The following is a 12,630-nucleotide window of genomic DNA, read 5'->3' on the forward strand; positions in this document are numbered from 1 at the left end:
AACAGATAAATGGTATCTTTTGCCAGAAACATGGAGGAAAGAGCCAGTGGTATTCAGGTTGGTTGAAACTTTTTCTTCTGTTGCACACACAGAACTGGTGATACGCCCGAATCACAGTTAAGCTATGAAAATATAGACACACACAAGAGACACAAGTCTTGTGAGATATCTCTGTACTGTGCAAATTTCACTTCTTTATTTTTTAAATGGCGTATTTGCTGCTACGTTTAGCTAATAGAACCGGATACAGGCATAAAGGAGGAAGGCACGTCTGTGTCTGTCCTGACTCAGAAAAACTGCATGGAAACTGTCTCTGCGTTTCAACAGAGTACTGATCTGGAACACAGCCTGAAAAAACCTCCAATCTCCACATCCTTAAAGATGAAGTTTGCCATTCTGGTTAGAAAGGTAGAAGCAAGGTGTAGAAACACACAGAGCGTACTGTTATAGTGCTTATGGGGAGGATGTCTGCGCTAGCTCTCTATTGCTGTCATCTTTGAACACCTCTTTGCATACCCCTTGATGGAGGGATGTGACAGTGAATTTAGCCATGAGGTTATCAATCCAGGACAACTGCACAGAAGCATCTCTGAAATAAGCTAGCCGTTTGTCGGTGTTAAATTCACCGGTTTATTATTGTGTTATTCTTTCAAAGAGCGGAATGTGACTCAGCAAACAATGGCATTGATTTACATCTCCATTTGAGCTCATGTTATAAATTTCACAATGGGGCTTTGCATCCTTCACTTACTTGGAAAGAGAGTGTTGTGGATTTGACTATTGATAGAAGAAAAACGCTAGGAGACCTTCGACAATCAGTATTCCAGGTATTTGCTATATTAAAAAAACTGAAACATTTTGCTTTCACTTGGGCTACAACAACATTTATATATGTATTTATGCTGCAATTTTTATCTCAATGAGAAATTTTCAACAATAAATGTTTTTTTAGGAGGCTAAAACTATATGGGTTTACACAGAAGGAAACACTGGTTTGAGATCTGTTCTCGAAGTATTGAAGAAGACATGAAATTGATGAAACTTTAATTATGCTGACTTTAAAGCTCTCATAAGCTAATTATTTATATTTGGACAGCATGTACATGGGCATGGATTGACACTTTGCAAAACTCCAGGCATATTCTTAACATTTCAGTGTGTGGCAGATTTGTCTTTGTATTTTCAAGGAGCTAGCTGGCCTTAAAAGGAAATAGTCAGAGTAGTTTAAGAAAAAAGAAAATTAGTTAAAAGGAATATTTAGCTTAACTACTGAATGTGGTATCTTTGCATTTATTCTCTACTATGTTAAAGGAATATGACAATTTGTAAAATGCTTTTTCATAGACGTCTAAATCAAAGCTAACTTAATGTCAGGCAACGTTGTTTGCTTTTCCTATACCTCACAAGCTTTGGTTAGTGTCCAGTTAAAACTTTATTTTCGTCTATCTGGTGGCTAGCCTGAAAGGCCAAGTCCTAAATGCTTGACTGTTGTCTGTGTCACTAGCCTTGTTCAAGTAAAGAGCTATGACTCGTTCAGTGTCAAAGTGAGGTCAGTAGCCAGGCTGTAACAGCTTCCAGCAAAGAGGTAATTTTGAATGATGCGAGTTATTGCTTGCTGTTGTTTTATATACATATTTGTGTTTATTCTTCCCAATTAGATGTTGGAATCTTGGGAAGGAGACGTGATTCTCAGTATCGCTAAACCTTTACCAGCGGGACTGCATCTTTACCAGATACTTGATGGTAAGACTACTGCATGCAAAGCTTCCACGTTATTTATATCTTTTATTTACAGCAGACATCAAGGATTTCATATGTAAAACATCTTGGAGACGTGTATTACTGAACACTCTTCAAACTCAAACTTACGTGCAAGTCCACTGCTGTTAAGTTATTTAGGATACACTTATTAGTGAAATGAAGGTTTTTGAGACTTTTCTATGTAATCTTTGTTGTAAAGTGCAGTAAGACTGCAGATCTTATGCAAGTTATACACATTTGCTGACAAAAGTGTATCAGTCTTTATTTTGACCTTGATTTTCTTATGAATGTTTGCTTTCATAGTATTTACCTAGTAAGTAGAAGAGAGGAGCCAGGACAACATTAAAGAAAAATGCAGGTTAGACTTAAGCTGACTGTAGGAACTATGTAAAGGAATATGCTTACGTGAAGAGTACATGAATTTATTAAGAGTACATTACTATTTTAAAATCATGTTTTCTATCTCCAGCTTTGTGTTGTTATGCAATTCTAGGTGTTACTCTTCAAAAGCCTATTCAGCCATTTTAAAATTTTACAGTCTTTGTGGTCTGTTTCGGAAAATTAGGGCCCTACCAGAACATAACCCAACTTTCCATGATGTTGGCATCAAAATACAGAAGCACTCATAGTTGCTGTAGATACTCCTTCAGATGCTAATACAGTTCTTTACATGACCATGACTTTTAAAAAAACCTAAATCTGACTTATAGTAGGAAGGTAAAAGAAACTGCAGCATGGGCATTAGTATTTCAGAGAATGACCTTGGAATGTGAAGTATGTAACTCCTTTATTAAATCCAACCTCTTTATTTTAAATCTATTGATCCATTATTAAATCTCATGTAGATAATCCTGACCAAACAGCTTTGCCAAGCTTTGCTTTTGCTAACTTGGGCCTCAGTTCGTAAGGGAAATTGAATTGAAACCTTTGTGCTGCGGCCCTCTTTACTCAGTGAGAGTTCTGTAGGGGTGTGTACCCACTTGTGTTGCTCTTGCTACATGAGCAAACCCAAACTTACCTCCTGTAAATGCTGATCACACGGCAGCTTTTGTAATGATACGCTTGAGCCAGAGTAGAATGTGCCAGCATATTTCAGTTTACCAGCTGACCCTGCTTGTCTGTTTGTGGGGGGCAAGAACTTGATGATTTGCTCCTTTTTAGGAGATGAGCTGACGCTGGATGGCGTTGGGCTGGCTGATGGAGCAGACGTCTTTGTGTGGAATGGGAAAGAGGTAAAAGAACCAGAATTGACAAGGAGAGAGGGTACTTGAAGAGATAAGATGCAATCTCCGGACATAGTTTTAGAAACGTTGATCTGTTCTGCAGATGCGCTGCCTACATAACAACGTTGGCTTTGGGGACACCGTTTCAGCCTCATCTAGGATGCTTTGTTTTTACAGCTTGTCGGTATACCTTGTGTGATCTACAAGGTGCTGCTTGATAAAATTATAAATAAACTGTGCAGAGTGCGATACGGTTATATTGATAGGTGCCTGTAGATATCCGATGCCAGTTATATTGGAGTGTATTCTGAAAACATCTAGTGCCTCTTGGAAGGAGATTGTTTGATAGTAACGTGATAACAAAAACTTATGTCCTATTGCGAATCACTCCACATATAAAATCAGACCTGTGAATGACTACATTTCTGTATGGGCTCCCTGATATACTGTGCTCCTTTCCTAGCGTTGTATCTTCCTTTTAATATTGAGGCTTCTGCTTAACTTTTCAAATGCTTGCCTCAGTGGTTATGTAACACAAGATTTCATTCCATCTCTGTAATGGAATAAAATTTTACTTCTAAAAGATTTTTTTTGTTGTTGTAAAAGTATACGTTTTCTTTCTGATTTATCAAAAAAACACCTCCAAAACCAAAAGTTGTTAGTTCAGTAGGCATTTGGTCAAAGGTGGTTTATTTCTAATGAGGAGAGAGGGTCCATCTTTTTGTCTCAATAATTTTATTGTTGTCATTTATTGCTGTCTGGTCTTTTCTGTGTTTTTATTGATCAGCACTGCATAAATCTTGCATCCCTTCCTTCAGGTTGGTGGTACAAAGGTGATGACAGGCCCCGATCATGAACCTGTGGTCGTAAACGTTCTTCGTTTAGCAGAGTATAACGAAGGAGGGAAGGGTCAGCATTTCACAGAATCGCAGCACGTCTTTTCACGCAGCACAAAACTGGCTGATATGCGCAGAGCCTTAGCACCCTCAGGAGGAATCATCCTAAAGAACGGTTCAGGACCAGATAAAGAAGCCAAGAACTGGGAAGTTTTTCTTGAAGAAGATATGAAGGAAACAGTCAAAAGTGCTGGTCTGACGGATGGATGCTCAGTACTAATCTTAGACAGCCATGACCAGAGGTAACCATTTTGATTACAAGTGTAATTAAACAAAAAAGTGATTTTGGCAAAGTCTGTTTAGTTAAATTATGCTGGCTCTCTCTGTGTATATATTCTTTTAACTAATTGTCACTTCGAGGGTTTTAATTCAAGGTAATACCATCTTAAATTTTGGGGATCAGGTGCTTATCAACTCTTAGATATTTCTTCGCTCTTGAAGTGCAGATGCTGTCGCATCCTTTGACTCACACTGGCTAAGGGAAAAAACCTAGCGAGAACAGCTTGTGCCCAGCGTGCTGGCCCGTCTTTGGCATAACCTGAATTTCTGAGGTTTGAGTTGTGTGATTCTCCGAGGGACTTGGTGGGATGGGAGAACAGCAGTATCGGAAGAGTGCGTAGCTCTTCTGAATCTCCCAGTTGAATCTAAAGCTGCCAGGGACAAGTTTCTGCTCTCATTTCACTTCCCATTGTATAGCCCTGAGGTTAGGATCCTGTTCTTGGAGATGTGTGTATGTGCTCGTTAGATAAATTAGGACTTCCTAGTTGAAACAGAACTGAAGAATTGAGATGAACTCAAGCAGCGAGAGGGTTCTTCACCATGAGCTGTTTCTGTGTTTATATATGGTAGCAGAGACAGAGAAAATCTCAAATTTTAGGTCTGACTAGATATGCTTTTACAATATTTTTTTCCAGAAGCCTTAAATCCAGCCTGAGAAAGTGACTTCAACTCCGAAGTGCCTTCAGAAGCTCAAGTGCCATTGAAGTCCAGTTACCAAACATAGTTTTTCCCGGTTTATTTGGTAACCAGCCCAGAGGTGCCTGGATGCTGCCCGAGGCCTCTGCCTCTGTGACATGCCATCACTATTCACGACCTAGGCATTCTCGCTTTACTTGCGAGCTTTGGCATTTAGCGATCTAGCCCAGATGCTGTGCGGTTTTCCTGTCTCTGACTGTCTTTGCACTGCTCATTTTTACAGCTTCGTGAATGTGTCAAGCGGCAATTTGACTGCTTTTGCATATGACATCAGCTGGCTCCAAGTTAAAAACCTCTGCAGAACGGAGGATGAAGAGAAACACGTTAAAATTACTGCCACTGTTGACACAGTAAGGAGTCTGACTGTTGAGGGGTATAACACAGGCTGTTCCCCTGAAAAGCCCGGCCAGTGCACTTGGGCCAAGTAATGAGGAGTGGATTTAGGCTCAGGGCTGAAGTTTTTCTGTGATGAGAATAGTGTGCAACTCGGAGTTACCCTTACTGGAATACTTTGACTGCTGGGTGATAAGACTGTAATGCTGGTAACTTCAACCAGTGCGGTCTATGTTAGCGTGTTTTAGGGTGAAACGGTTTTCTTTGTGGACCATCCTGTAAATGTGTGTTTGGTGAGGCTACGTAAACAAAGCCTGAAAGAGGAGGAAAGCGTGATTTCTTGCTTTCCGCACAGGGTAGGAAACAATGCTGGTCTTCCCCAGGAGGTGGGCTTCTCTTGTACCTTTCCTGTCTTTTAAATCATGTCCTGTTACAGAAGATGCGAAGTACTGCTTTGTTTTGCTCACAAAATTGCTATTTGTGAAATATTAGTCCTTAGAGAAATCCAAAATTTTCAATACCGCTTTCTTTTTTTGGGGGAATACTGTTTTTAAGGAAAATTGCCACAAATGTGTTATGGTATCAGTACATTTATTTATTCTATATATTTGGTATGAGCTGTGTGTAGTGTGTGCAGGAATAAGAACGTAACTGGGATGCATTTCAAGTGCTGGTTGCCTTTTGTGGACTGGCATTTGAACAGCAGGTGTGTTGCTGGTATTCGGTATGAAAGGTGTTAATATTGCTTTCTTTTAGGTGATGTCAGATATCAGAATGAAAGCACTACGGGAGCTTCAGCTAGAGGAGGAACTAGGTAAATGTTCAGCTGCCATACCTTTAGGTGTGTGATAATGTTAGAGTTGACTGGCTGGCTTCCTGCTTTTTGCATTAGTCTACTCAAACCAGCAAATCCATTGCTGTGAAAAGTTGAGGAGTTTTTTTGGGCAGAAGGAGGGTGCGAAGGACTTGAATCAAATGTAATTCTGAATAATTTTATTATTTTTCCTAGCTTAAAAAATATAAATCAGCGTAAGTCTTGGTTAAAATACATGTTGTGAAGCTCCTCTCTTTCAGGAGCTGTTTGAGCAGGAATAATCGTGCCATCTTACTAAAGTGTTACCCTAAGAATTGAAGATTTTTTTTTTAACAGTCTCTAGGAATCTCTCTGCAATTGTTCTTTTGCTGTAATACCTCCTGAGGGAGGTCTCTAAGATAAACCTGTTGTCATTAATCTGAAATATGTGTCCTTTTTGTTACAGCAAATGACAGCTGTCTGAGACCTGTTAGTGGAAATGGGAAACTCCTGTCTCCAGGTAAATTTATTCATTTAATTGTTGTTCTGTAAGAAGTTCCGTTGGGAGACGTTAAGCTTCCCTTTGTCCTTTCCTGGGAGCAGTACACATGCGTAACTCCACTAATTTGCCGACTTCCCTGAAGCAGTTGTGTGTTTTCCCAGTTGTACTGTTCATTAACAGCACCAATACAAAGCCAGAGGTTAAGCTTAGATGTTCAGCGTCATTCTCTGACTTGCATCCCTAATGAGTAAAACGGATTAGAGTACCTGCTGTTGTTTATTGACCACTGGCCGTGTGCTTCAAGGCTGTGGGAATTCACAGAAAGTTTTGTTTCCCATACTTATTTTATAAGTTGACAAGTCTCTAAATGATCTGTTTTGAATCATATTTAATACATTACAGAGCAACTTTGTAGATGTTCCTGGAAGCAGAGTCATTGTTCCACGTCTTCCTAACGTATTTCCTGAAACAAAATGGACTGAACGTATTTGTTAGAGTATTGATAGGCAAGGTTGGACTTCAGAGCAGCAAGCTTGAGTCCTGCGGTGCTGGAGGAAGCGCTGTTAGGTTCCTGTTTAGGATGAGAAGGCAGCAGCTTGTGTCTGTGCTGTAGGAAGCACACTGATTTCTGCTTCCAGGGACATATTCATTCTGTAGCCTGCTCTTGGATTTAGATGCGCATGCAATGCCGCCTGGCACTGCATAACTGTGCTCCTGATGGCCAGTGTTGAGCAGAACAGGACCCCCAGCTTTGCTTTTGCTGTTGTTGGGGCAGTGGTGAGAAACTGCGTGGAGCAGCTTTGTGTTTGCTGGGAAACTTTTTCTGTGCCTTTGCTGTTTTGCTATTATTTTGCGTTAGTAGGACACAGCCATGGAGCCAAGGAGTGCTTAATTCCCCTCCATTCGGCGCTTGTCAGACAACGTCTGGAGTACTGTGTCCGTTTTGGGGGCTGCCCAGCATGAGAAGGAAGCCCTTACAAGCTAGAGCCAGTCCAGAGGAGAGCACCTGGGACGGTCTGGGAGCTGGAGCATAGGAAAGAGGAGGGAAGCTGGGTTTTTCCAGCCTGAAGAGGAAGAGCCTTGCGTGGGGGAAGTGTAATTGCCATCTTTAACTCCCTGACAGAGACCTATAGAGAAGGCAGAGCCAGATTCTTTTCAGAGGTGCACGTGGAAAGGATCAGAGGCAGCAGGCACAAGTCTCAGTGAGGGAAATTCCAGCTGGTATGGTGGTGAGGAGGGAATTCACACTAGGAGGGGATAAAAAATAGAGAGGGAGCCCTGGGAGGCTGGGAGCTTTCCATCCCTGGAGGTATTCAGAGCTTGACTGGGAAAAGTCCAGAGTGAACTGATCTGACTTCAGAGCTTTGAGCAGGGGTTTGGACTGGACAACCCACAAAGATCCCTTCCAACTTCAATTCTTCTGTCACCCCCTATACAAGGGGTGGTGGGAGGAACTTCTACACAAGTATTGCTTTGCTGTTGTCATAGGAGGCTGACAGGTCTGATGTCAACACTGTGGAAGGGAAGTTCTCTAAATGTCACTGAACATTTTTATCTTGCTCTAAAGAGCAGCGTAGTAGAGTGGATATTTTCAGGAGGCAGCAGCTTATGATGTTCTTCTGGTTTTGTCCTCCCTGAAGTGCCTGAGGATTATACTGTCAAGGAAGCAGAACTGAAAATGGGAAGCTTGCTAGGGCTGTGTCGTGGGAAAGCTCCAACTTCCACTCAGGTATAGTAGTGCTGTGACTGAAAAGAGCCTCGTGCTGCTTTTGTGCTTTGTTTACATTTCTCAGTAGTTCACGTCGTCCTCTTTTTCCTCTTGTAATGGTTGTGAATGGCATGGACAAAAATGCTGGGTGAGACTGAGAGTTACGCATATCAGCATGAAGGCTCACACCATTTATCTCAGCTGCAGAGGGCCGAGAGCATATACATGACCAGTTAATATAGCTCATCTGACTAATGGTAAATGATTTACCATTCATCTGTTTGTGGTTGTCCAACTTTTGTCCTCTGATGTGCGTATACTTCTGTAAAGAGCATGAAGTAAGAAACGGGGGCTATTGCTCTCGATGTCTACAAGTTGTAAGTACGCAAAAGAAGAAATAGTTGTATATTGCTAAAGATCAGAGTGCTGGCAGGTTTTTCTCTCTCACTCGCAGCAGACATGTACAGCTGGTTAATGAAGCTCTGCTGATGGCCATACCTGAATTGCATGTGCTCCTATTTGTCCTGCTTAGATTGTTTGCTTTAACCCAAAGGGGTTTCAGTGCTCTCTGACTGACGGCAGGCTTGCGATAGCTGGTATATGCGTGTGCGTTAGGGGCTGTCGCTTCACAGTCTTTCCATACTGAAATATGTGTTCTGATAGCTTATACTTGCCTTTTTAGCTCTTCTTATATTTTATTGTTGGGAGTGACCAAAACGCAAGCCCCGAGATGGAGATAGTTGTGGAAGAGACAGCCTCTGTCAAAGAGGTAAGTCGAGCTGCTTTGAAAAGCTTTTGTCATGCCTGGGTCAGGTCTGCTGCCCCTGGAGAACTTTGCCTTATGCCCGTTCATCCCTTCAGGAGACACCGAGGCAAAGGAAGTGTTTCAAGTCCCCAAGGCCAGCGGGGAGGAACGCCTTGATCTTTCACCAAGTAGTAAAGAGACATCCTTGCTTTTTTCCCCAAGGATGAACGTAGCCCAACTGCTTCGTGCATGGCTAGCCACTCCTTTCATGCACAGCAGCCCTCCGCATGATAGGCAATCACGGCAGAGCCTGCCCCGGTTCCTTGTAGTTCATCAAACTCTGAATGCACAGAATTGGAGTAAGAGGAGTCGGGAAGAACCGTGCACAGAGCGAAGGAGGCAGTTCTCGGTACTGCCAATCCAGCCTTCTGGCACAGAGTGCCAACGTCTACGGCTAGTGGCTGGGAAATGTTGAGTTTGCAGTTTGATTTCTAAAAGGTGCGTCTTCAAGCTCTGGGACAGCATTTGTTTAAGTAAAGCAACAAACTGACAGCACAGATTTCTTTTTAACAGTTTGTCAAAGCTGACTTGCCTGACGTAGTACGTCTTGTGCCTGAAAAGAATCTCATGCTTGAAGGGTTTAATAGACAGCTCAAATACACCGTGCCTATGTAATGATACTGTTTTTAGGAGTTGACCAGGAATCAGTCTTTATGTTAGAAAATTCCAGTGTAGATTTGCTGAAAACTTTTATTTCCTGACCAATGCATTGAGACAAGTCTCACTGTATGTTTCTTTTTTTCAGTGTCTAAACTTAATGCTGGAAAAATCTGGATTATCAGGTTAGTTGTATTATATTGTTATTTAATGACTTTAAGTATACGATTTTAACATTCATTAAATACTGAATTCGTGTTGCAGTGGAGAGCTGGCTGCAAATTCAGCCAACGTTCCAAAAAACATAGGAGTTCACCTGAAAGACATGACTGTCGGAATATACATTGAGTAGCCCGAATGGAAAATAAATACTGTGCACTCATGTACATGTACGTTTGAGTTGAAGTAGTTAATAATGTCTTGGAAATACAAGCTTAACCTTTTTCATTGCCCTATAGTATAGGTCTACTGCCAAGAAACAATGGCTCTGGGTTTATTGCTTTATTTTATATGACTATTTTTGAAAAATTTGGTTTGGGCTTGCGTGGAGATTTGTGATCTGACTGCTCTCCTTCAAAGAAATGTCAGACTTCAGTGGATTTTGATGTTCTTGTTGTTTAAAAAGACCGCAAGGTGGGGATTTCCCTCCCCTCCCCACCCAGAATTTATTGATGAGATTCCTTCTGGGCTTTGTTTTCTTTTAGTTTAGTCAAAGTTTATATTCATCAGTTATTTTGGTTAACTTCAAAGGTTTCAACTGTAATTGTTCCTTCTGTACCTGGTGCGCTTTAGATATAGGTGCTAAATCTGAAGCATTGTCCTTTCTGGACTACACAATCTTTTTTTTTTTTTTCTCTCCAGCATGAAGTCTCCTGGTAGGCAGCTGGGGAGGGGAAGTTGCGTTTTTCCTGAGAGTGTAGTTTTCATTTCATTGTCATTGATTCACATGGGTTGTTGACATGGGAATTCCTTCGCTTTCCTTTTAAACCAGGGCCGTTACTTAGGTAGGTGAGGCAGAGACATTTATAGCAATAAGAGAAGGCCATTTCCAAACAGTGAAGTGTTTCTGGGGTCTGGGGAAGGACATGAAGGTGGTACTTCAGAGTTGTGTTTGAAAAACAAACAAAAAACAAGCAAAAGAACCCCTTAAGGCTTTTATTAAGAGTTTTGTAATGTGTTTTCGAAACAGCATTGTTGGCTAATAGGTTTTCTATATGTATGTTTGTTTTTTGGTAGGTGACAACTGGCATTTGAGAAGGCTTGACTGGTGCTATGAAGCAGGGGAAGCGTTAAGTCGGGAAGTAAGAGGATCCTATTTTTGACTTGAATGACGCCGTAGTTTATTGACTCCATTTTTCTGTAGAGACTTTCCCAGAAGAGAGCAGCATTGAGGCAAATGTGTGGCGTTTTTGTGTGTGCTACATTAGTACCCCCACAGTTTTATTTCCCCAGGGCCTTAGGAAGACAGTGTTGGGATACCTGTGGTTAGAATGTAAATCTTGTGTAGCTGCCTCTTATTTTCAGGGACTGAGATTCAGCCATATCCGCACAGTTTTTTCTAAAGTCTGGGCTTACCGTGCACTAAAGAGACACCTCCAAAGCAGCATGAGGTGTCAGTTGGTCAGATCTGGAGGTGCAAAGTAAATCCACAGCTCAACCGGATGCTCTGGAAGGACTCGTGCGGAGCAGGCTGCTGTAGGTGCAATGCTTGTGTGCTGCTGCAAAGTTGTCTGCAAGCGGTGGATGTGCAATGGCTATTTCTGTGCTCTTTGGTGGAAAAGCCAAACACCTGGGACCTTGGGCGTGCGTGGCTTACAAGCCCCCAGGATATACTTTAGGAAACAAAGCCCAAGAACATGTAGACTTACAAGTGTACTGTGCTTTCTCTTCCTACAGAATGCCACTCTGAAGGAACTTAATGTTTGCAGAGGAGATACTTTGGTTATAACTGAAGGAAAGCTTCCACCAAAGGTAAAACGAGAGACATTGTGTTCTTTAGTCAGCTGACGGTGTCTGGAGACTTGGATATGATAGTTGTTTCTTTTTTCCTCTCCTCTTGCCTGTTTTAAAAAATACTTGCGCCGGAAAAATTCTGGTTGGCAATAATGAGCAATGCTTTTTGTAGTTTTACAGCTTTTTTGATTTCAGTCAACATTGATAATATTCTCAGTCTGCCTATATTCGTTCTCCTTTCAGCTCCTGTAGTAAAAGGCTTGCCCATTGCAGCTTCTTTGCCTAGAAGTGTGTTAAGGTGAAGGGATCTGGAGGAAGTCAGTGTTTCTGGCGTGCCAGGTTCTTGTGAAGGCACAACTCTTATACTACTGCTTCCTCACCAAGTCCTAAAAAGAGAGGAACTTGGGTGTTTGCCTTCAGTTCCAACTTGTGCTGAGGATGGTGTTTGAAAATGGAGGGCCCTACCGGGGGACCCTCCTGTCAGCGATGGTTATACAAATGGAAGGATTCTTTGCTCACAAACCTCGAGCAATACCACAGGACAGTTTGGGCTGGAAGGGACCTTTAAAGATCACCTAGTTCCCGTCTTCCGCTAGAGCAGGTTGCTCAGAGCCCCGTCCAGCCTGACCTTGAACACTTGCAGGGCTGGGGCATCCACACCTTCTCTGGGCAGCCTGCTCCAGGGTCTCACCGCCCTCACGACCAGAGGCAGTTCCCTCAGCCTGCCCTCGTGCGCCGCGTGCCCCGGCCCCTCACCATCTCCAAGGCCCTGGGCTGGGCCCACAGCCCACCCGTCAGCGTCTGTCCTGGGCTGGGGAGACCAGGAGGGGACAGAGGAGTCCGGGTGCAGCCGCCCGAGTGCCAAAGAAGAGAGGAGGAAAGCATCTTTTCTGTTCTTTTGCTTGTTTTACTGTTTTGGTTTTAAACTAGGCCATAAACAATCTTGAAAAGAGCTCCTAAGGAAGCAGCTAGAAGGGACCTTAATGGTGAGGGCCGGCACTTCTTCCTGGCAGACCTGTGGTCTTCTGCAGAGGAAGAGCTGTCTCTCTGCCGCCTTTGACTGATCTGTTGCTGCTCTTGGTGC

At 42.5% G+C, this 12,630-nt stretch overlaps 1 protein-coding gene across 2 annotated transcripts in view; it reads left to right on the forward strand.

Annotated features, from left to right (window-relative positions):
* Positions 1-12,630, forward strand: part of USP40 (ubiquitin specific peptidase 40) — a 32,506-nt gene that overhangs the window by 12,135 nt on the left and 7,741 nt on the right. The window contains exons 12-24 of one of the 2 annotated variants that reach the window (XM_059820318.1): positions 656-827; positions 1,659-1,743; positions 2,923-2,993; positions 3,803-4,122; positions 5,079-5,205; positions 5,945-6,002; positions 6,448-6,501; positions 8,124-8,212; positions 8,874-8,960; positions 9,742-9,778; positions 10,830-10,894; positions 10,972-10,991; positions 11,456-11,564. In XM_059820318.1, the coding sequence (XP_059676301.1) occupies positions 656-827; positions 1,659-1,743; positions 2,923-2,993; positions 3,803-4,122; positions 5,079-5,205; positions 5,945-6,002; positions 6,448-6,501; positions 8,124-8,212; positions 8,874-8,960; positions 9,742-9,778; positions 10,830-10,894; positions 10,972-10,991; positions 11,456-11,564 (1,294 nt within the window). The remainder of the gene's footprint in view (positions 1-655; positions 828-1,658; positions 1,744-2,922; positions 2,994-3,802; positions 4,123-5,078; positions 5,206-5,944; positions 6,003-6,447; positions 6,502-8,123; positions 8,213-8,873; positions 8,961-9,741; positions 9,779-10,829; positions 10,895-10,971; positions 10,992-11,455; positions 11,565-12,630) is intronic. The other variant, XM_059820317.1, reaches the window with a different exon arrangement.

Source organism: Gavia stellata, chromosome 8, assembly GCF_030936135.1.
Source record: "Gavia stellata isolate bGavSte3 chromosome 8, bGavSte3.hap2, whole genome shotgun sequence".
Taxonomy (NCBI): domain Eukaryota; kingdom Metazoa; phylum Chordata; class Aves; order Gaviiformes; family Gaviidae; genus Gavia; species Gavia stellata.